This window comes from Haliotis rubra, unplaced genomic scaffold (genome assembly GCF_003918875.1).
Source record: "Haliotis rubra isolate DU_JTF1 unplaced genomic scaffold, ASM391887v1 Scf251, whole genome shotgun sequence".
NCBI classification, from domain to species: Eukaryota; Metazoa; Mollusca; class Gastropoda; order Lepetellida; family Haliotidae; genus Haliotis; species Haliotis rubra.
The window spans coordinates 136,610-162,485 of NW_025766570.1; the positions used below are offsets into that span (position 1 = coordinate 136,610).

General features: G+C 40.2%; 1 protein-coding gene across 2 annotated transcripts in view; it reads left to right on the forward strand.

Moving 5' to 3' along the window:
- Positions 1–25,876, forward strand: part of LOC124279517 (zinc finger protein 318-like) — a 98,534-nt gene that overhangs the window by 34,959 nt on the left and 37,699 nt on the right. For both annotated transcript variants that reach the window (XM_046715344.1, XM_046715345.1), the window contains exon 4: positions 12,463–12,562. In XM_046715344.1, the coding sequence (XP_046571300.1) occupies positions 12,463–12,562 (100 nt within the window). The remainder of the gene's footprint in view (positions 1–12,462; positions 12,563–25,876) is intronic.

The window sequence follows — 25,876 nt, forward strand, 5'->3', positions numbered from 1 at the left end:
GGAATAAAGGGCGGCAGTCTTGTCGCAGTCGTCACCCAGTCGACATGTTGTGTGATTTGTGTATGGAACAATCAATGGTAATAATTAACGAACCTAACATATATATATAGTAAGATTTTTGGTATTTCACCTTAAAGCATGTAACTATAACTTAGGTGAAATATAGGTAATATTATTGCTGTGGTTAGTAATATGATGGAATTGTGATCAGTATGTGACATTTTGAGAATGTCTCTAAGTTAGTATACTGGGGTAATGATGATATTCATTCAGCAGGTCACATGTAATGTATAGTGGTAGTGTTGTGTATCAAGTGACTGTAAAACAGCCCTGTAAACATATCCTGTGTATGTGAAATATATATATGTACTACTGATGTTGAAAAATTATCTGGAGCCCTGAACAAAGACTTTCTATGTTGATGAACCATTTATTTGTGATTCATTAGTGTTCATATTTTTGTTTTCATTCATTTTTCGTACACCGATTTTGTACACCTATTTCACACTATTGTGTCTTTAATGTTTTACACATTTTTATAACATTAATGTTTTACACAATTTACATACATTTACGCTAATTTGATTAAGTGTCCGGCAGCTGACAGGAATTCCAGTGGTGTCTTCACCCCAGATATCATTTGATCCTTGATTCGTGTGAGCCTGTGGTCAAGTTATGTGTACTGCCTCTTGCGGGGTGGGGGGACCATGCGCCATCTGGACCATCTTGTTCCTCTCAGCCTTCTCCATCCTCTGTAACACTTTCACAAAAGAGAAAATGTTCAGGTGTGCTCATTGGACGATCTTGTTGAGGTGTGAATGCCATCACTGGAGATGATTATTCGTCCTCCGGCACGAAATTTGGCATGATCATCAACCCAGGTGCTGGTCATGTAGTCATGGAACTCATCTTTCTGTCGAATGGCAGGGGCATCGTCCATGATCTCAATCCAGACGTCTTTGACCATGGCTACTGGGAGGAGGGGAAGTGCTGCTGCTCTCCTTATCTATCTATGAATCTCCGGATCTTGCTGATAGTGGACATAGCATGCACGGACACCAGAGTTGGGGAAGACAGTCGCAACAGCGCTGATGGCGGTGATTTCAAAGTCTGTCTGGATGATGTCAAGCTGAAGGGGCGATCCTGTTGTCTGCTGCACCTTGCCGTTCAAGAGACATAGTAGACGTTCATAGGTGTGGTGTTTGGCAGTAGACAGAAGACCAGCTGGGTTATCTTCCGTCTCTGCTTGTAGAGTGTGCTCTTCATGGAATGGAAGGCCTTGACTGTTGTGTAGAGACTGATTCCGAACTAACTGCCCGACAGTAGTACACTTGCCGAGGTAGCCACTTCGGACACACTTCCAGTCTGCTGTCATCCTTTCTGTGATATGAAGTATTTAACTTTCTTTGGATTTGACATGATTTCCAACCAAAAGTTTGGTTACAAGCATTTTAACCCCCTGGCTGCCGAGATTTTTTTCAGGCGCACATTTTCATATGCTTTGAAAAGTGAACGTTGTGCGAGAATTGCGCTCGCGTGGTGCTGGATTTACGTACGGCTATAAAATTACACAGAAATGTAGAATATTAAATTTCCTATCCGTTGGTATAAATATAAGTGCAACAACCTCTGCGGTTTGAGAAATAGACCTTTCTAAATGTTGTTCAAATTTTTGTTATGCGTTAAAAAACAGTAAATTTCTCCGCTTTTTATCGCAAGACCGATAAAAGCACTGTGCTACTAATTTTTATTTTGGCATCTTTCCGAAAGAGTGAGCTAAGAAAATACAGCCTGATATCTGAACGACATAAGTGTATATGAATTGGATTTATGTGCTTATGCATAACATTATGCGCTCAACATTAAAAATGACTCGCAATAAATGTCAAAATGGATTTTCTTCTATGACGCCAGACAACGACAGAGAGGCCATACACGATATAAGGATAAGGGAGCATAACTCCGTTATGCTTAATACTAGGTCAATGTAACTCAGTTCACATGGAGAGAATTTGTTGTGGATACGGACGCTATATTTTCGTTATTTTTTGTTCTCGGTGAACCAAACTATTCCAATTCAAAGTTCCCCAATGTGAGCGGATACGCTTTGGTAGTTTCACAGTTTATAAGAAAAGATGACAACGTACTACATGTGAAAGCACGTAATAGCGATTTGAATGGCCCTATCCGATATATAAGTTAGTTCTTAGATTCCAATATTCTCCTGTTTGTGTAGATGTATGTTGACTAATTGTGCATCGTTATTACCAGAATACCAGCCATATCTTCGAATGTAATGAAATTGCTGAAAATAATACAACATTTTAGTTGACGTCATTGCTTGTTTTATGCATTTTGCGACGTCGGAAAAGGACGACATTGGTATGCTGATTAGTATATATCTCACCTAATTTCCATTTACTGTGTGAAAGGACTCGGCTTCTTTGTCAGAATTAACACTCTTTAGACATAACATAAAATGACTGGTTTTTCCAATGAAATAGTGTCCTGAATATATCAACAATTATCTTATCATGAGCAACACGCGCACCTGTTTGGCATCAATTTAACGAAAATGAAAAATAACATTTCACAACACCCGAATATTTTGTTTAGGATAAGAATTTTCTTTATTTATGACTATGTAGCTATTTCTCTTCATAAGTATGCAATGGAAGATGCAAAAAGATAGCTTTTTATATATGGAACTAGTACGTACTAAATATTAGAATATGGATGTAAGATTTGTCCAAATTAATTAAGACATGACATGGTATATATATTTTTAAACAATTTTCGTATAAATATAGTTAGAGTTTGATATCCTGTCATCACAATATTTTTAAATCGAATATGAATTGATTATATATATCGAAAACAATGATAGTGAATCATAAAACGTTTCCGACAAACGCGCACCTGGCCAATCAATATACATCATTGTTTTCTCTAAAAAGCGACACAAGAATGTGTAATGAACAACACAATTCCTTTAAATGTGTGTGCATATACATTTCATATACATACATAAATCATTTTCATTAATTATTATCAGTTTTACATATAAGGTTTAATCAAATCGCCGTTCATTAACCTGCTCATGTGAAACTGCAATAGTAGTTCAAATGCAATGAATATTGTACATCATAGGAACTAAGGTTGGAATTGCAGTTATGGCTACGTTTGATCTTCTAACACTTGAGTAAAGGTTTAGAATATGGTGTACTGCACTAAATGTGTCAATTTCTTATGTAAATATGATTCAATCAATCAAAAACTTTCAAAGAACAAAACACCGTAAATCCTATATGCACGTATGATATGATATTGGACAAGGCTAAATGTAGATACTGAGGTCAGTTTCATAAAAAAGTATCTGAACTATCCGCAAAATATACATCATAATACTGACAGTGTAATCGGAAGGATTGGGCGATTGTGTTTACTCTTGTTCAACCGACCTTCACCTCAAAGAAATTGCCTAATATGTACAACAATGTTGACGTATGACATCACTATCGTTGACCTATTTCTTACAAAATGGCGGCTTTGCTGTCAAGGATACACAGGATTTTGTGAGGACCCTTCCATTGATTCAGGGATCGTTTGTACATAAATGTGACATGTAAGTAATCAGAATGATTCTGACTATCTGTGCATTGTTATATGTTTTTATCGTTTTCACCGTAAGTAAGAGAAGAAGCCAGAAATGCTGATAATTACAGTTGTCGTTCTGCGTGATTTTGCGTCAGTCATGGCGTCACGCTGCACGGAAACTTAATTTAATTGTTATAATTTCAAAATTACCTATTAATCACTCATCACTACAAGGACAAGGTCATGCCGCACAGAAACTTTGACAATTTCTTATGAATTATCAAATCATTGCATTGTATCTATTTATAATTTCCTATTTCTTACTACGATACTCTTTCCATGTATATTCCAAACGTATTGAGCCATTGCAAGCTATGAATAGATGGATGAATGTTGAAAAATTTCAGAAAATGCTATGCAGTGTAAAATCGGAATTTGTCTTTGTTAACATTTCGAACCAGCGCAGTCTTTCGAGCACAGCGTTCGTTTTCACACCCAATATGTTTCGTCTCATTTTATCTGGACAGTTGGTTTTGGTGACAAAGACCAGTTGCAATTTGATTTTAAAATGTATGGGGAATTCAGTGATGCATTTTTCGAAGCTGAATATGAAATATACGTGATGTAATAGACGCCTCAACACCGCCTCGCTAAAACGGATTTTGTAAACACTATCCAATATGGCGGAAAGCTATAACGGCGCTAGTGCAAGTGCATTTTCGAAAATATCCCAACCGATTCTAGATTCATCGGCAACGTTTCAGAATTATAATTAGCGATTTCATGTAAAACTGATATCAGTGATCATGAATATGTTATTTTTGAAATTCAATACTCCCAGTAATTATCCTATTTTCACATTTCAAAATATACAGCAAATAACGCTGTGAATCGCGATTTCGTACTGTGTCAAAAATGGCGACATTTTCGATGAAGCCTATTTTGAAAGGTCATTTTCAGCACTTGAGCTTTGTCTAAAATAATAGTGGATGGTATCAAGAAACAGGAAATTTCCCGCAGAATTCGAAACTGTGAAGTGTATTTGTGTGCGTGGGATATTTTGATATTTATTGGACTTGAAATTGAGGGTTGAAGGGGAAGGACATATATGTCCCTGTGGCATCCAGAGGGTTAAAGCACTACATTTCCTTCTCACTTTGAATAATCTCACTCATTCTACTCTTTAGTCTCCTTCTCATGTGAAAAGGTTCTTCCAAAATTAAATGCATGTAAGTGTTCAAAACATAACTGGACAAGTTCTCTTTACTCCCCTAATCTCATTGTAGGCATTGTGTGCACACTAATTGGAAAAGTCTACAGGGTGTCCTCACTGTGTCCCCTACCTTTGTTTCAAGGTGGGAAGCAGTCACGTGTGGTTAACTAGCTAACAATGGGGGGATTACCAAGGGATTAAGTAAAGCCTGTTGTGAAATTTATTGTACCGATTCGATTCGATTCTTTATTCAGTAAAGACTTAATGTATTTACATAATTTTGCAATACTATCTTTGGATGGGTTTGTTAATAATCGTAGCAAATTGTAACAAATCTAGCAAAAGCAAGCATATTCCTGGGATTGTGCGGTAAGTTTTTTTCGCTGGGTTTGCAGTGGGATGGAGGAAAAACTGGGCTTTCCCAAAATAGGTATGCAGAGGAAAATAGGAACTTCCATATAGACATATGGGAAGTATGGAAAATATATATAGATAGGAAAAATTCAACATGCCTCCGAAAAAAGAGCTGTCAAGACCGAGTCCAAGAAATACGTGCACTTCGAGGTGTGCTGTCGGCAGCCGAGACCAAAAAGCGTTTCAGTATTGGATCGAAAAGACTCTGACATATTGCGAGATCCGATCGAGGAAACCACAACGATGCCGCCAGTCAAGAAGAAGTACCACCACCACCAGAAGTATTGTTGCCGGTCGTCGAACCATTGCCACAAAAGGTGACAAGAGATAGATCGAAAGTACCAATACCCGGTAGTACGTTGTCAACCATCCAGGACTTCTACAACCGCCTGGGGAATATCGAGACTCGTGCGAGGCAAACCACGAATATGTTGGTCGACGTCTTGTCTAGGCTGGACATCAACGACGAAGAACTTCAGAAGGAAAGCCGTCGAGGAGGAACAAGAAGAGACCCATTTCATTATCCAGAAGGTGGTGCAGATGGTGGAACCGACGCAAAGATGGGCCTATATTTCACTAGCTGCCAATTTTCTCTGGAAGGTCGTCCACAAGATCTGGAAGCACAGCACATCAGTCCACGAAGAGAAGAAGAGAGAAACGCCCCAAACATTTTTCACGGTCCACCCCTTCGTGCACCCCTTCCACATGCAGTAGAAAAAATATCTATTGTACATCTGTTCCGAAGAGCAACGTGTGTGTGTTCTCGATAGAAGCTATTCCCGCTTGGTCTCTGGGAGCAGCAACTCGACTTCTCGATCGTCTTTCCTGTTCGATATGGGCGAGTGGCAGATTTTGCCGAGCCTGCAACCATAGGTGTTCTATTCTGCCGGCATCTTTAATCGTTTCTCGTATCTTGTAGCTGTAGACCGGAATCGTTTCTCCGGTCGTTGGCGAATCGAGTAGCAGCAACAGTCGGTTCTTCCCTTCGTATTTCGCTACGGCAAAGTTTTTGTACGTGTACATTCCTTCCGGAACGTCTGCAGCTTTTCGGTTTCCGGTGCACGGAGGGGCTGCTGCCACTTCCATATCCTTGGACCCGCCGTAGTTGGGCAAGGGGGTATGCCGAATATTGCTCCGTCCCCGTGGTGGCTCTGCTTTTCCCGATAGCTGCCGGAAATTGCAAGATTCTTTCTCGCATGGACAATTGTCCGCCAACTTGTCGAGGAGGCGTTGGTATCGCACCACAAGAGGCAGTTGTCGTCGTACAGGTTCTCAATTTTTGAGAGACATTAGGGGATCGTGGTTTCTTCTGGAATCTCGAGTGGGAGTCACTCCTCCTGGGGTGTGTAGTCTATCGCTTTCTTTTTCCAGAGAACGCATTTCTTGCTGCCAACGCATTGGTCGATGGCGCCACACTTGCATGTAGAGTTGTCTCGTTCGAAGTGAGTGGTGAGTTCTGATATGGCAGCGAGGCAGTTGGTGCATCGGTTGTGTCCGTCCTTGGGTTCCGGGCAGCAGTCGACGGCAAGTAAGCTTCGGAGTTTGCCTGCCACGGGTCGAAATTGGTTGGATGGGTAGATGTAAAAGAAATCGACTATTTTGCAGTCTTCTAAGAAATGGCGAAAGCACAGCAAATAGAGTTCGAGAAACTGGCAATGGATCTGGTAGGTGTGTCCCGATTTCTCCAGGATTTGTTTCTCCCGTTCGGAAAGCAACACGTGGGGACACTTCTGCCGTGTCAGGGCCACCTTGGATTCGTGTATATCTGGCTTGCGATATGTGGTACTTCCTCTTCGCTTCCCGAAGGGACAAACGACCTGATCAGATCTCGGCATAGGCTTCGTGCGATAGCTTGGATCCTGGCATTTTGTTGTGTTCTATACCTATGTACCTGTGTATCTCTAATTTGAGTGCACCTTTGCTGGTGGTTTTCCGGGAAGCCCCTGTTTTTTGGAGGTGTAGAAACAACACATGTGGTCCAAACCCCGTCGACATACTGTTGTTGTTTTTCTGTGCTGTCTCTATATATAGTCAAATGCATAGTGCACCTCTCCTTTCCTTCTTATTTTATCATTATTTTTTCCTTTGCGAGCCCGTTCCACCATTCCCTATACTACTTTCAGGATACTGTCAAGGTGACGATGTTTCTGTTTTTTTTTGGTCCTTGAGAACCCACTCTTACCAATCGTTTAATTTACTTACATTATATCAACTCACTCATATACAGTCATCCCTTGCAATAATGCTCTTCGCGATACCGTGGATTCGGTTAAACCGCGGGGTAATCCATGGCTCCATATAAAAGTTGCCCAGTGATCACACATATTCATGTCATCGAAAATAGCACATCAACAAATCCGCTGTTGAGCTCTTGTTAATCACGTTGTAAATTGGTGAAATTCAGTGCAGATTGCAGATTAAAAGTGTTGATTGTACATATCCATGGTTTTTCAGATGCTTAAAAAACCTGCAGAGTTTTTTTCAATAATAATAGCTGAACAGCAAAACGTCGTAATAACTTTATCATAAGGACATGCCATCAGCCGAGTACTTACAACGTTTGCTGTGATGCAACACACCGCGTAATTGCGCGGGTAAACACTGCCATCCGAGAATATATGTTGTCAGAAAACACATGTTATTTGATTAAATTCAGTCCCATTTTCATTCATTAAAACTGTTTACAATAACAACGTAGAAACCATGAGTGAAATGGCATTACCTCATTCCATACAACGTCTGCTTACCACATTCGTGAGGGTCCGTTTTTCGCGCCTACCGCGATAGCACCAATTTCACATTTTTCTCAGTAATCACGAACAGATTACAGCCTTGTCATCCATAACCCCAAGACCCGCGTTAATGACTCATTGAAGTCATATTTGACAATTAATTGCCAACAATTTGTTTTTACAATCAAAGTGGCATGTACCGCGGAAAGTCAGTGGTGACTTGTCAAACTGTCTGCTACGTAAAACCCCACATGGGTACAATGTGTGAAGCCCATTTCTGGTGTCCCCCACCGTGATGTTGCTGTAATATTGCTAAAAGCGGCATAAAACCAAACTCAGTCAGTCAGTCCTACGTAAAATGTATCCAGCCAGGTAACCCAAAGTGCTTAGCAAAGCTAATTATTATGTTAAATATGTTCGTAGAAAACATGCATTATACTTACACGATAGCAATATTAGGTTACCGTGGCAGCTCGTAATATTTTTTCCAGTTGTCACCCTCCTTGGATGGGGACACGGAAACTCGTTTAAGTGTCACTGACCAATGAAGTTTAAGTATTTTCCATGCAGGTAAGATTAAAGGATTTGTAAATGTACATTCGCGTCAGGTGCATCTGTCAAATTATTTACATTCTCATCAAGGTATTACTAACGTTCGCATCAAGATATGTCAGAAAAATGATGTTCGCAAATTTGTTTCCATTTTAAAATGACGCTAGCAACACATTTATTTCAATTCAAGAAGAATCGACTTCGATTGTGGACATGACGGTTCAGAATGCACCATTTTCCAGCATTTAGCAATATCAAGAAACATTTCATAAATGAACATCACGATACATCGATCTTTTGAAAAAGTCGTGTTGTATTGTCAGTTGTTGCGAACGTAACATTTTTTGACAGAGACTATTTTCACAGTTCTCGTCCGATGCCATCGTGTTTGCAGACGATAAAGAGTGACATCTAGCGACAAATAGTGTTTTCGTCGGGAAGGAAAGGACCTCTGACAATCCCATGAATGTTGGTATGACATCGTATTGCTGACATTTGTTTGACGGAAATGACGATCGCTAAACTTACATCAACTTCCACTCTTAAACGACAACAGAGAGAACTTATTTATGATGAAAAATACGAGGGTATAAAAGTACATGTTAAATACAAACCAATCTAAATATTAATATATATCAAGGTTTTGTTTACGTATATATTATACTATATATATTCATGTCGTTGATAACGTCAACATGTTTGACAGAACATAACTCAAATATTTGCATACAAATTAACATTTAATTGTGATATCTCATAAGCATGTTTCGTTTGTTATAAACCTGTTATTTATATTTTTTAATCACATACCATGTAGACAAATAGCAATGGTAACAAGAATAAAATGTTAAAATTAATTACTTGATTCATAATACAAAGTCAGAGGTCAATGAAATATGGAGGATGAATTCCGTCAAACTGACATTAGCACCCACAATAAATCATGGCTACTTTCACAAATAAATGTTGTATTTTATTTTTTTGTGATTTTACAGTTGTTGTTTTTTACAATAACAATCATAAATGAAAAAATAGTTAAAATGTTTTTATTTCATTTTATTTGAAAACATTAAATCGGACAAACAGTATGCACTTTTCAGTGGAAGATGACTAATACTCTACCCCTCCGCTGCAAGTCTCTCAATGTCCAACCCCACCAGCACTGCCCTACACCCACCACGCACTAACCCTCTTTGTGTCACATCCAGTTTGAAAGCATTGCACAGAAAGATGCTACACATACAAAACCTCAAACACAACTGCGATATAAATTACCATACATTTTAGCAGAGTCAGATGTAATGTGAACCTTTTATTTTGCAAAATATTAGGATTTTTGGTTTAATATATGGTACAAGGAAGCCAGTGAATGAGTCCAAGGTTCAAAATTTGGATTCTACATATTAAGAAATGTATGATTTGACACCAAGAGCTTTCAAATATGACAGGTCTCTGCGATTTTATTGCGAAATGCAATATTTCTTTATATTCAATGGCAGCCATCTTGAATTTTTAGGTGGTTAACAGGTTTTATCAAAAGAGTAATCCCCAAGGAGTATGTGAGTCAGTTTTGGTGCTTGTTTCCTGGAAGTGAACGATTCTCTTGAAATTTTCAGTTATCTGCTCAACTATAATGTTTAGTGCGAAGCGGGGGATATAGTATTTGGCTCTGTCCGTACATACGAATCGGAATATCTTAAGAACTGTTCACTTGATTCTTTTGGTACCTAGGTTCATCACAGTATAAGAAAGGTCATTTCAAGGTCACAAGGGGACTTTAACGTTTCACCTTCATGTGAAGCTATCTCAAGAACTCTTCACTGGATTTTCTTCATATTCAATACAAAGCTTTATCTCGGGAAGATGCAGAGCCCAGTCAAATTTGGTGACCTTCACTTAATTTTCAAGGTCACAGGGACACTTTGAAGATTTCAGCATATTAACCTTCATGTTATGCTTGTCAGCAAGATACTTCAAGAACCATTCACTACATTTTCTTCATATTTGACACCAAGCTTCATCAAGGGAAGGCACTGGGCCCAGTCGATTTTGGTGACCTTCACTTAATTGTCCTGGTCACAGAGACACTTTGAAGATTTCAGCATGTTAAATTGCATGTTAAGATAGTCAGCAAGATATCGCAACAAATATTCACTGGATTTTCTTCATATTTGACACCAAGCTATATCTAGGGAAGGCCCAGGGCCCAGTCAATTTTTGTGACCTTGGCATAATTTTCAGGGTCACGACGACACTTTGAAGGTTTCAGCATGTCAACCTGAATTGTCAGCTAGATATTTCAAGAACAGTTCACTGGAGTTTCTTCATAGACTTTCAAGACTTCCTTTGAATGTTTTTCAATAAGCAATTTCTTTAGTACTATTTTTGCATATTTCATACGCTATGACATACATGTCAAGGTCAAAGTCAGTCTTGAATGTGTGTGTTTGAACAACTAAAGAGCAAGATATCAAGAGAGATTGACTGGTCATGTTTTTGTTGACATTTAACTTCATCTTAAACTTTCATTACTTTATAAGTTGGATTTGATAATTTGTAGTGGGGGGGTTATGTCACCTTAGTGACAATGCTTGTTAAAACTCCTTTAACTCATTAAGGCCGAGAGCCGCATATATGGGGCAAATTAATCAGCTCCTCACAGCAAAAGATGCGTTTATGGGGTAGGTAATTGGCAGTTTCTCACAGCGAGAGCCGCTTATATTCAATAGAAGGCACCTCTTGTTCAGCGAGTGATGCACATGTGTGTCATTACTTTATTTAATCGCAATATACCTATTATTTCAACCAATTTAGTAGTACTGAGCAAATACTAGCTTTTCTTACGAGATGCTACCTTTAGTGTCAATCAGAAGAAGTATTTAAAGTGTTTTGATAGCAATTGCTAATCATTATCATAGGCTTATACAGCATTTAGCAAATGAACACATGTCGGCGAGAAAGGGGATTATGATGTTTTTGAGTGTAGGACATTTCCCCATCAGGACAATTCCCCAGATGACATTTCCCCATCTTGACATTTCACCACACTTGTTTTGTAACCAGTAGGACAATTCTTCCTTAATTCGTTGTCAGTTGATCTCGCATATGGGACAGGTGTGGTCATGTTGACACTATTATATATATGTAATCCCACCTCTCTCTCTGATTATTTTAACCGCCTCCGTGGTGTAATGGTTAGAGCGACCACCCGGAGAGCGGAAGGTCGCGGGTTTCGATCGCCGACCGCGTCATACCAAATGACGTTAAAATAGGGTACTTGTTGGTCCCTGCCTGGCACTCAGCATTAATGGGTACAACAAGGACTGGTCGGCTCGGAGTCAGTAAAATCTGTCTGAGTGGGGTATTCATGCTTCACTGCAGCATGGTATCTCAGTGGGCTAGCACTATAAAACCAGCTTCAGTCTGGGCTAGTACAAGCAGCCGCACAGACGCATACACACACAGGCATGTCGTCATATGAGCGAAATATTCTCCAGCACGACATTAAACCCAATTTCACCTCACCTCACCTCACCTGATTCTTTTTGTAAACACGATTCAATTATGGCAGCTAGCTTTGATCATTGCATGTCTATCGGTTGTGAAAACGTTGTGATGGATACCATCACTCATGCGTATGAAATGCGCGAAAAAAACCTGCGCTAACAGGTCTTTTATAAACTTTCCGCGAAAATTGGCCCCCATGAAAATATATAAGATTACAGCATACTAATTGTGGTGACAGAAAAAGTAAACATTTGGTAACTTTACATTATTTTCAGTTATTTTCCTGTCTCAGAGCATAAACTGTCTTGGATGGGCTGTGTTTGGGAGAGATGTTTCTGGAAACATGCATGTACAAGTATAATTCAAATTGTGAATTTATATGTGATATGTATTAACTGTTTGCTGAATAATCAAGGATGATTGATATTTTCACATTCTTATATGTAGAAATGCGACCCATATGATCGTCCTTGGTTGACTGACATCACTCAAAATACTGACAAAAGGCAAGAGAAGGCTGCTACTGTGGAGGTGAAGGCAATGAAAGGTGAGTATTTCACATTCTATACATATGGAAGTTAATTAAGCAACACCTAAATCATAGACCTATAATTCTGTGAATTAAGAAAACAGGTGCCGTTCTTGGGACTAAAGCACATCACTGAAGCAACTTTGATTCCCAGGGCAGTGTTTGCCCCAGGCATAAAAATTTAGGAGGTGTAATGAGAGGGAGTCATGGACATGTTTTTGACAGTCAACTTCAGTTTGGAACTTTCATCGAGACATCAGCTGTGATTGATTAATAACAACAAAAAAACGAGGTAAGGCAGGTCAGGTATTTAATCAGCACTGATCAGTGGCAAACATTTAGTTTTAGAAGTTTAGATTATCTGAACAAAGAGCCCAGTAGCATTGCGTCAACAATGACGCAACCATCTAAGTTCACTGCGTATTTGAAATAATTTGGTGCGTCAAATATGCAGATTTTCTGCATCATGGCAAACACTGCAGGGAGAGCCATAGTCTGTCGTACAGACCCTGAAGCAAATATATCAAAGAAAGCCCACACAAGTCTAGAAAATGTGGCAAGTCTAGATTTCCTCAGCTTCAGGGTCTGTACCAATCTGCTGAATTCACAAGCCAGAATATGGCTTGTAATTATCAGTTAATCTCTAGCTGTCACTAGTGTTTAATATTAACTCTTGGGGAGCCTCACCAACCACTCCCCAAGACCCCACGCTGAGCCAAGACCTCCTGCTTCTGCCTGTCCTCTCACTCCAGACAAACAACGTGTGTGATTACACGAAAGACCTGATGACTTATAAAATCTGAGTATTTGCCTTAACTGTTTTATTTTACACTGGCGAGGAGAGGGGATCATTTCGAAAAGTTTTCCATCTCAGGGTAAACATGAATTGGAACTTTGATGAGGATGAAAGCAAATATACATAGCATTCGTCCAAATCAGAATACAATGATTGAAAAGTACTTAAGTGGTGAAGATGTGTTGTTTTGTTCTCCATCCAGGAGTGGAAAATCACTGACATTCGAAATTCTCCCTATTCAGACAAGTCAGTAGAAAATACAAGCCATGCTACTGTTATTGTTATGTCATCCTTGATTTGCATGATGAAGAGACAAACAGAGAAATATAAATCATTAGGCTCAAAGCAGTGTACCTCAACGATGTAGGCATTTTTGACTTTATCCGTAAACTTTGAAAAGACATTGACACGGGGGAGCTGACGGCATATTGTCATCCCCCGCAACAACGAAGTTGCGGGGAATATAGAAACGACTTCCGTCCGTCCGTCACGCTTTGTCCGAAGCATATCTCCTCAACTATTTGTGATAGCTTGGTACAAATGTCAAGCATGATCCCTAAATGTGCCTTTTGGGGGTTAGACCCAGATATGAATCTTATTTGTTGTTTCCATGGAAACATGACTTAGGCTGTGACTATGAGAATGTCATCTTGTTCGAAGCAAATCTCCTAAATTATACATGCAAGCTTCATCAAACTTGGAACATATGTCAAGTATGATCCATAGATGTGCCTTTCGGGGGTTTAGACCCAGATATGAATTTTATTTTTCCGGTTTCCATGGAAACGTAACTTTCCATGGAGGCTGTGGCTATGAGGATGTCATCTTGTCCAGAACAGAACTTTAAAACTGTTGAATATTTCTTCACCAACCATGGCACATAGATAGGTCTGGTGATATACTGGTGCCTTTTGGTAGTTTTAGATTTCTGAATAAAACATAGTTTGTGTTTCCATGGCAACAAGTTTGACTTTGACTGAAATTGGTGGTAGTGCTCTTTTCCGGAGCAGAACTTAAAAACCTTTCAATACTCTCCATCCACTTTGTAATATAGTCACAGACTTTGTTGACACATATCATTGCATCCCATTTGTGTAGATTGATGCTCATACTGTTGATCACTGGATTTTCTGATCCAGATTCTATTATTTACAGACAGCTGGAATATTGCTGAGTGTGGCATAAAACTAAACTCACTCACTCACTGCTATATACACACCAAAACATTCGACATAGTCATAACTAACTGACATATACATGACGAGTATTTTGCAATTGCGGGGGATATTGATGACTTTTTCTGCTTGTTACATTATATATATGCGACATCAATTAAACTTCCACATATAGTGCAGACACAACCTTTGGATTTTGGAGAATTTAAATAACTTTGGATTTTTTTTGGGTGCGATCCAGTTGTCCAGCCATAGGAATATCAAGAGATGCTACCCTTAACTGGTATCCCTGCTTGCTCTCAAAACAGATTTGGCGACACTTGATACTCATTACCTCAAATCCGGCCCACACCACTGGCAGTAGGACTGGGAGGCAGTGGGGGCAGTAAATATTCCTGTCACACAAAATTAAAGCAGTAGTGGGTGATAAGAATCTTTGCATGTGTTGTGAAATTCCAAGAAATTATCCCTCTGCAGATTTGTTTAGTCTCTGAAAATGAAGAAAGTCTCAGGGCTCCTTTTCATTATATTTTATATATTTTTACTATGAACTTTTTTTCAGTAAAATATGTTTATTTCAGAGACTAGTTGTTAGTCTAGGAGAGCCATTTCCTGCAGGACCATCAGGAATTGTCTGAAAGCAGCAGGATACAAGGGCCAGAAGACCCATCAACCATATAAAATGTCTCCAGCTCACAAAGCAGCACGACTTACCTGGTTTAATCAACAAATTCATTGGAACATTGCATCATGGAGGAGGGTTCACTTTTCTGATGAGAGTCGTTTCTTATTGCATATGTGTCTGGAGACTAAGGTTCTCCTGTCTATGGTTCTCCGCAATATCCAGGAGACGGTTTCCATTAAGGAAGGGTCAAATAGGGTGTGGAGATGCATTTCCTTGGGTTGCAAGATAGACCTCATAACCATTCGTGGTAGCGACAGGTATCGGTATCAACATGAGACCAAAGAGAGTTCTTATAGACTTGCTGACCAATCTTGGAAGTTCCGACCTCCAGCATGCGATCTATCTGTTGTTTTACGTCATCTGGTCTCAGAAGAGTATGAGCCTTTACAAGATAAAGACTTTGAACGCATATCAATCAAGACCTTCTTCATGGTTGCCTTGGCAACCGCCGCTTGTATATCAGAGCTCCATGTACTGGATGTTTGCACTGGGTAAAGTTCGAGCAGAAGGAGCTATACGATTCTTGAAGGCCAAATCTAATGATCCTGTCATGCGAGTGATGTCTCTTGGTGGTAAAGTAATGGATGACATACCCTGTCCCTTCATGCAATAAGATGAAATACCATCTTCTGCTGAAATGCTTCTTGGTGATTTTAATTTTTCCACAATCCATGAGACCGCCTCCGTGGTGTAGTGGTTAGAGCGTCCGCCCAGAGAGCGGAAGGTTGTGGGTTCGATCCCCGACCGCGTCATACCAAAAGACGTTAAAATAGGGTACTTGTTGGTCCCTGCCTGGCGCTCGGCATTAATGGGTACAACAAGGACTGCTCGGCTCGGAGTCAGCATAATGTGTCTGAGTGGGGTATTCATGCTTCACTGCAGCATGGTATCTCAGTGGGCTAGCACTATAAAACCAGCTTCAGTCTGGGCTAGTACAAGCAGCCGCACATACACGTATACACACGCATGCAGGTCGTCATATGAGCGAAATATTCTCAGGTACGACGTTAAACCCAATTTCACCTCACCTCTGGTTCGGTGATATCAAAGCTCCCATCGGATCCAGATATTTCATCTCACGTCGACGTTTTGGAGTAATAGTCGGTACAGCAGCTGTAGGTACTGGTATCTGGATAGGCATCGTAGGTACAAGAGGTACCGTAGTCGCCGGCTGCTGTAAGTCAACAACGCAGTAGTGAATGCTCGCAACATCAACTCAAAATTAGGTTGTTGATTGGAGATGACATTCCCCGTAGTTACCGATGACGTAGGCAAAGTATGTTGCTGAAGTGGTATCTCACTATGACTACCATATTCCTAGGCTAAGGTACAATATTCGCCGAATCCCTGTCAGGATTTAAACCCGCAATCTGAGGTGCTCTTGAAACTGTACGGGAAGATCGTTGGCTGTTCGTCACATGAGCGTTCGCATGGCGTGAGTCCAAATGATATGAATCCGACGAATGGTGATGGCTCGAATCTGAACAAATAGGAGACATTCAACAATCCTCCATAGATGAAAAACCCTTTGAATGCGACCTCGATGATGAGGAACGGTGAGAACTCCTGCCTGATGATAGCGATCGATCTCTCGATGAATGATGGCTAGTCGATTGTCAGTGTCCGCTGGCGGGAACCAACTGTCTTATATTCAGTGAAAGTTTCCTCAGTCAAAGGTTTACAATAGGAACAACGATTATCCCAGGAGCAAAAACCCACACATGATGTATAGGGATCAGCAACAGAAAAGATATATAGTTTTACATTCATCACAAAGTTTCCTCTTTCTAGAGGAAGATGTTTCTTTCTTTCCAATATTCTTGTTTGGAAAAATTTTAGTTCACAAATTAGCGTCTGCACTGATCGGCGACAAGAGGGAGAATAATCACTAAGGAATGGTCATGTGACTAGGTAGTGGAGCGTGACACATGCCTATCGCGAGAGATGTCCAGGAAGGAGGACAACATGGAGGGCCGGTGCTTGGACCGGAGGCCGAGATAAGTTCACAGGTTTTTTCGTTTCCACTCATTCGTCAAATTAAAGAGAGAGAGTACAATACGTGAGATAGGATAAGTATATGAATATACAATTTATGGTTAAAATTTTCAAAATGGCACATGATGATGAATACCCTTTACCCAACAGGATATGTTGTTAGATGTGTTATTCACACAACAGTAAAAAGTTGTTTAAGAAACGATCATGTTGTTCTCTGCACAAATCGACACTTTGAAAGGAGGGGGGCACAGCGGTACAGGTGACAGTGCTAGCACACACTGCACGTCCTTGGTATGCCAATGACTCACAAGATGCGCTACTCAGCTAATGTGAAATCCTTGATTGAAAGTGTATGATTTCTTTGAATATGAAGCACAGAGAGAAAAGCTATTCTATGCCATTAACCATTGGCCTGCTGACTTAATTTCAGCATAAGGCATTGTAAAGAGGGGCTTGATTTCAAGCAGTCGGTGTCATTAAATAAGGGACAACTAAAAAAATATTTGACACATTTATACTAGATAGAAACATGAAATTTGTAGCTAATCCTGCAATACTTACTTCCTGCACTTATTGCTCGAAACTCGAAACATGGTTGTGCCAGACGATTGATGTTGAAAACTTAGACGGTGATCACTTCCGTCTGTGCACGCATCACTGGAAAGTGATGTCAGCCACCTCAGATTATTGCTTTTCCCACACCTCGCAAGACGTGTGGTTTGCCAGCTTGACGTTTTGTATCCTATGAGTTTCTGTTTATTGATAATAAACTGACTTTTGTGTATTTTCATTTGTTCTTCAGAGAGTGTAGGTATTACTCTTCTCTTTCGTTTTTTTGTAGTACTGTTGCAGTGATGGTGTTTGTTATAAACGTGATAGTTTTTCATCACTTATCGGTCACTTCGCCATTCAGAACATGTGGCTTCGAGGTATTCGTTGTGGCTTGTTCTTGGTTCATGCTTATATGTTATGCTATAGTCGTATATTATTATTAAGACTTAATTCTGGTCTCCAGATTTTTGTCAGTATTTTGTGAGACGTTTGTTCTCAATTATGCTGTTATACCCCATTAATATTATAATTTTTCACCATGTGTTCCTCATTACTATTGTAATGTTTTTTCACTGTGTGTTTGCTTGGGGTTTCTGCTATATTGCAGTTTCTATACGGCACACAATGTATAGTTTGTAAAGCCGGGGAATCTCATATGTGTGCCCTCATTCACACTGTTTGCATTGCACTTTTTCGTGTTTTTTCCCTGTCTATGTATGACTGTGCTAGTTGCGCTTACTTAATAATATTCACACCTTCTTTTTCTGTCTATGAAGCACCAGGTCCAACACCGACGTCGCCTGTGACAAACATCCACATACTTGCCACACCACTGATGTCCACTAGCTCTAGAGCGTCTGGCGCTCCGTCTCCATTCTCCAGGTTGCCGTTTCCAGCGTTTCCCTGGCAGACGTCTTACTCCTGACACCTCAGATGCATGTGCTCATCAGTCAATGGATGTTTCGACACCCATTACACTCTTGACCTAGTTAGCAGGGCAGTTTGGTACAGCAGCTGTTCATCACTGCAGTGACTATAGATATGGCGCATGTACTACAATGACTACGACTTCAGACTTCAGCAGTCGGTGCCCTATACAGCTTCTTTACCAGATCCAGCGCCTGTACGGTGCCTGTACGACCATACTTATTCAAAGCGCATGTACAGCATTTCTACCAGATCCAGCGTCTGTATGGTGCTTATAAAACTATACTCATTCACTCCAGCGCTTGTCCGGTGTTTCTACCAGATCCAGATCCTATATGGCGCCTGTACAACCATACTTTATTACTCATTCAAGCACCTGTACAGCGTTTCTACCAGATCCAGCCCCTGTATGGCGCCTATAAAACTATATTCACTCACTCCAGCGTCTTTACGATGTTCTACCAGGTCCAGCATCTGTATGATGCCTCCACTATATTCAGTGCCTCCGGTGTTTAACATACTGTGTCAGCACCTCCTACATCTTAAGGGTTTCGGCAGCTGTTTGTTGCGCCTCTTTCTCCGATGGCCAATACGTCAGCAGACGGACACATCTTACCCAAAACTATTACAGCACCTAAGACCGGGCGTGATGTTTACCCAATCCTTTGTTTTGAATTCATCAATCGGCAGCCCAGGTGGATGAGGAAATTAAGCACGTGACAGTTTTCTTCATCCAGTGCGTCTTCATCCGGTGCGAGACTCAAGGGGTGACGTCCCTTTTGAAACTCGCATGAATGCTTCATCCTATCTCAAACTTGTCTTCGGCTATTAATACTGTCTCTCAAGACCTGACAGAGGTGAATCCGTACAGGATCGATCACCTCTCTTCTGTGATGGCTTGGTAGTGGATGGTCCTCACTTACCTTGGCGAACACTTACAGGCAGATCTCGCCAACGCATGTGTTACGCCAAATAAATAAAATGTTCTGATTACACCTCTTTTAAATTTAGGGTAGGTAGGTAAAGTTCGAACTCATAACACTTTTATCAATGTGTATTTGTTTATTCAATCAAGCTTGCAGCCATCATGCCAACTTTCTCTACCGGAATGACTGATGTCTGTCAGTGCTGGGGAAAAACAATGGTATCTGAAAGCTTATTTTATTCACCAGAATTCAAGGGTCGGTCGGGTAATCGGAACCATAACATTTATTTTTTTTAGGCCTTATTTGAGCTCAAGGATTTCTCTCCCCCTTTCCGGTTGGGATCCAAAGTTCTGAGGAATCTATCTCGTCAACCCTAGTCCTCGACTACCATATTTAATGACAAGATCAAGGACGTCTATTGAACAGTGTGTGACATTACTAAGAGAGAGATAGCGCTGAGGGCCTTCCAGCAAGTCCAACATCCCTCATCACATGAATCCAGTACCTACTAGCCTCGACGCCACACTGTTAGGCGGGCTTGGAATCAGGCTCTGGTCCATGGTAGGAGACGTGGTGACAAGTCTCACATCAACAATGGAGGATATGAACGAAGCTGCATCCCCTTCAAGGGTGACGGAAGCAGGGGCACAGGAAGCTCAAGATCTACACGACTGGACACTCCCTCCTCCAGTAGGCCCTTGTATTATCCAATCACCCGTGCAATGGTGAATAGTGGGTTTCGGATGGCATTGGTTATTCCTTAGGGGTCCATACGTCCCAACATATGGAACATGGGTTCCGGCTCTTCATAGATCTGCCTCTGTGACGTGCCGGGTTCCAAGGTTTACCATCGGCATGGAGTTCCTGCGCTTTTACTTCAACTGCCCCATGGTTATTCACTCATATCATAGCGCAGCAACAGTGATAATTTGGGGATTTCATGTGTGCTCTCCGCCATGTTGCGTAATTTGCATACGGACAGCATCCAGTTTTCACCAAACGTCTTTATACTAGCTGGACTGATTAGCTGGGTTGACTTGTCAACTGGGACATGTCGGCTCTTGTACCATAACACACTCTTGACGTACATTGGAAACCTCTTTCAAGCGGACAAGATCCTCATTCTGATTTCTTTCCACAGCTGGTACAGGTTTTAGACCTTTATCCCAAGTGTGCTGTCTGGACCATGTCCCTCCAGGATTGACAGGCGGACGTTCGTCAACGTGTCAGTGTCCCACCACATTTACCTAAGTTTTTCCGTTTAGTGGACTTGCCCATAGAAGTCAAAGGTGGAGTCACCTTGACTGAGCGAGTTCCGAACTACCTACATTTTCGTAATAATCTCATGGTTTCAGTCAAGAGATCAATAAGCTATTTGGAGCTCAAGGCAGTGTTCGTTGCCATCCGTCACTGGGTGCAATAGCTCTCGGGCAACATGATTGTTGTGTGTTTGACAGGGTTACAAGAGTTTGACTGGGTTACTGTTTTCAAACATTCCGTCTATTTCCAGTAATAGCCAACACCCACATCCATCTGAGAACTCAGCATATTCCTGGGTGCCGGTGTAGCAGGCTATTTCTTCCCAGGGGAAGTTTTGTCCTAGGATATTCTTACCCCGGGGGAAAGTTTGGGCTAGGCCAAAGTTTCCCCCTGTTTTAACTAGCATATTTTGTTCTGTTTCCTATGAAAAGGGGGGAGATTCTGGCGTAGCTAGGCTACTTCTTCCCCACCCTTGCTCTTATATCAAAAGGGGGAGATTCTGGCCTATAGTTTGGCATGAAATGCATGTGGACCCGGTTTTTTGTAAATATCTCTTCATCCAATGATCCAATGGATCTCAAACTGTGCAAGTGGATGTTTTGTCAGACAACCTAATCACATTGTAAATCACCGATTTTATGCATTTGTATTAAAGAATCTGTCTATGTAACTGTCAACAAAATAAACAGCAGAACGCAGACTGCTTGCAGAGGGAGGGAGCCAATGACCTGTAACAGCGGCAGTGTTGGGTCATAAAGGTCAACGTTCGTCAATGTAGGTCAGCTATGCACGTGACGGGTATGAAGAGGTGTCACAGGTCGTGAATAGGGTAAGGTGGGTGCCAACTGTTAACCATCATACGGAGTTTGTTTCTTTGAGTTGTTCAACATTAACCACAAAACCCATTAGTGAGAATTATTCTGTAGGTTAAAATCTTTAAATTTGTAATGTTAATGTCATATTTTGTTTATGCAGTACCTAAGTGGAAATGCATTTAAAGAACACAGAAAGTATATTTACACTAAATCATTAATCGGACCACCTATGGTTAGAACTAACAACTGTTAAAGCCCCGTTCCCTCGGGACACAAGCACACACAATCATGCACACTCATTGAAGAAAAGATAGAATGAAGACAAAAGTGTTATGTTTTGATGTCGTTCACATTCCAAATTAAGCAATGCATTTCTAATAGCTTTAAGCATATAGATATTTAATATTTATATTTTCATGATAACTTGATGTGAAATGAGTGTTTCATGTTACACTATAAGTCGTTGGAATTAGTCAGTGCTGTCATTGATAAAAGCAGTTATATTTCTTTGAGCATATCTGGCTGGATACTATTATTATCTGTAAATATAATAACAGAATTAAACTTCATCAAGTTCACTCCATTCTTCCACAGAGGAGTCATCAGTGTCCAGACGAATGACAACTGGATTAACTGTTTGCTCCTTCAAGCCATCTTTGAGCCAGTACTCTTTCTCCACCTTCTTGACATGTTCAACACATGCATGCCAGCGTGCAATGTCACATATAGCAGTGTTGACAATGTGCTTGACATCATTCAGCTTGAATGATTGATTTTTCCGGGCCACTGTACTTTTAAGGTCTCACCAGATAGGTTCGATTGGTTTGAAATCACAGTGGTATGGTGGTAATCTCAAGACCTTATGGCCGTGTTGGAGTAGCATGTTGTCAATGTTATATGTGGGTGGAGGTTTGTTAGGTTTAATCAAAGAGTACAACTGTGGTTTAGTGGCCTTAATTGAAAATTGTATATTGTTATTTGTTAGCCATTGCTGCATATCTGACTTCTTTGTATTGGAAGTTGGGCACCTATTGTTTGGATCTCGAACTCTGTGATAGGGAGCATTGTCCATGACAACAAGACTTTTGTAAGGCAGAGCTGGCAACAATTGCCCCTCAACATACTGTGTGAAAACCGTTGAGTTCATTTCTGTATGATAGTCCCTACCATCTGTGCTCTTTGACCGAAATACCAGATCACACCCAGGTAGGAATCCACGGTGGGAACCAGCATGAAGAACGATTAAACGTTCACCTTTGCCTGTTGGTATTTTCCTACCATCACTGGGATCAGTGGGTAGCCACTGTCTGGCAGCAGTATGGTTTGCATTGACCCAGGTCTCATCCAGATATATAGGTTCGAACCCATCCTCTCTTGCCTGCGTAATTTTTCTCAGATAGTTACACCTTATTTTCACAATATCAGATCTCTCACACATTACAAGTTTCTGGTTTGCTACCTTCTTGTACTTGTATCCAAATTTGAGCAGTAGTTTGCTTAGCATAAACCTAGAACCATTAATGTCGTGATCCTCTGCAAGGATGTGTTTTAACTTTCTTGTGGACAGGTGTTCATTTCTAGCAAATAGCCGGCGAATGACATCTCTGATGACCCTGATGTCAAAAGAATCTAACTTTGGATGCCTACCTTTTTGTACAAGTTTTTTTTTCTTGGTTGTTGGTTTATTTTTCACAATTTTTAGCACGATGTTCTTTTTCATGCCAAGAGCAAAAGTTGTACGTTTCATGTAATCCGACACCTTATAAATCGGTTTGCTACGTTTGCTCTCTTTAAAAAAAAAATTAAACACATTTCTAATAATTGTTTAGCATCATCTGAATAAGCTTTCATGATGACAGCTAGAAGAGGTCAATGTGAATGATCCAAACGGTCTATCACTGTGCAGTGCACAGGTAACTATCATGAACTGCACGTGCATTTACCTTTATGACCCAACACTGCCGCTGTTACAGGTCATTGGCTCCCTCCCTCTGCAAGCAGTCTGCGTTCTGCTGTTTATTTTGTTGACAGTTACATAGACAGATTCTTTAATACAAATGCATAAAATCGGTGATTTACAATGTGATTAGGTTGTCTGACAAAACATCCACTTGCACAGTTTGAGATCCATTGGATCATTGGATGAAGAGATATTTACAAAAAAACGGGTCCACATGCTTTTCATGCCAAACTATAGTTAGGCTACTTCTTCCCCACCCTTGCTCTTATATCAAAAGGGGGAGATTCTGGCCTAGCTAGGCTACTTCTTCCCCACCCTTGCTCTTATATCAAAAGGAGGAGATTCTGGCCTAGCTAGGCTACTTCTTCCCCACCCTTGTTTTTATATCAAAAGGGGGAGATTCTGGCCTAGCTAGGCTACTTCTTCCCCACCCTTGCTCTTATATCAAAAGGGGGAGATTCTGGCCTAGCTAGGCTACTTCTTCCCCACCCTTGCTCTTATATCAAAGGGGAGATTCTGGCCTAGCTAGGCTACTTCTTCCCCACCCTTGCTCTTATATCAAAAGGGGGAGATTCTGGCCTAGCTAGGCTACTTCTTCCCCACCCTTGCTCTTATATCAAAAGGGGGAGATTCTGGCCTAACTAGGCTACTTCTTCCCCATCCTTGCTGTATATCAAAAGGGGGAGATTCTGGCCTAGCTAGGCTACTTCTTCCCCACCCTTGCTCTTATATCAAAAGGGGGAGATTCTGGCCTAGCTAGGCTACTTCTTCCCCACCCTTGCTCTTATATCCTTAATCCATAATCACTTTTGGTAAATGAAATATGTTTCAGATATCCATGGGTCAAGTATTCCCCTTATCAAACCTTGTCTTTTGAATTTAGAATAAGGCACTTTAGTGGAATGATAGATGATACAGCATTTGATATAGATATTGTGTTGGGTTGTTGTCGTTGTGTAGATGTTTACATCTGCTTCCAACTGTTAAGTTGATGTCGCTGACGTGGATGCCATATTTAAAGCCATGAGTAATGGAATAAAATTTTGAATGGATATGGACATCCACGTAAAACTGGGTATTTAGTTAATGTTTTGAATATAGTAATGATTTTGAGATAAGCCAATTTGGAATAAGTTGGGATAAGTAAATCATTGAAATATAATGAGAGTAATTGAGTTATTATTTATCGTCACATCGGCAATATTTCAGCCATATTGTGACGAGAACAAGTAATGATTATATCATAGATCAAAAAAAATTAGAAATTAAAATACTGTTGAAGAAAAACAGTAAAAGTACTAGTGTATCACAGATATTAATTTAAAACTAGCAATTAAATCTGAAACATTTAAAGTAGAAATGACAAGACAATGTGAAAACAGGCTAAAGAACTGCCAACAACTAAAAGTAGATCACCATACTAGGGACCATGGGGACTTACAGTACATTTGCTTCCTGCATGGACCCTAGCTGCATTTACACCCTTCTTTCAGCTATTAGCAATTGTAGATAATCAAGCCATAATTTAAAAGAATATACTTAAAACTAATAGTAGGTGTAAATTTACCTTGAAAGCTTTGGGACTTGCATATCCTTTAAAAAGATATATAAAAATAGGTAAATGATAATATAAAACAATAGTAATGATATAATATATAATAAAGTAAAGATAAATATGTAATATTAATTATTTTTAATAATTTGGAATTAGGGAATTGTGTTGGGTCTCACGTGATTATTTTTACCAGTGGTTGTTTATATTTTAGTACTCATGTCACAGAGATACACATTGATGCAAAACTATTTTCTTTCAATTCCTGCTAAGCTAAAGGGTCTACTACATACATAACAATCAGGTTGATGTGTTACCCTTCATTGTTTGGTATTGAATTGAAAGAAATCATCCATTTTCCTCACTCTTATTCCTTAAATATATTTCCAGATTTAGTTTCCCATTAATACAGTATTGGCCGTCTCCAATGGCAGTTTTTATCTATTGTTGTGGTTGTTCAATCACTATAGCACTGGATTAAGGAATCACATCACAACTAGAACACAGCAAATGCTAATTGGTATGTTTTTACAGGGTGACAAGATCAAACTTCTCACTAATTATCTCTTTTGAATGGACAATTCTCCATTGCTAATTCTCATACTCAATGTAGTAGAGAAGTTTATTTTACTACTTTTCTTCATGGTAATATATACCCAAGCAAACTGTTGATGGTCCTCCTTGTT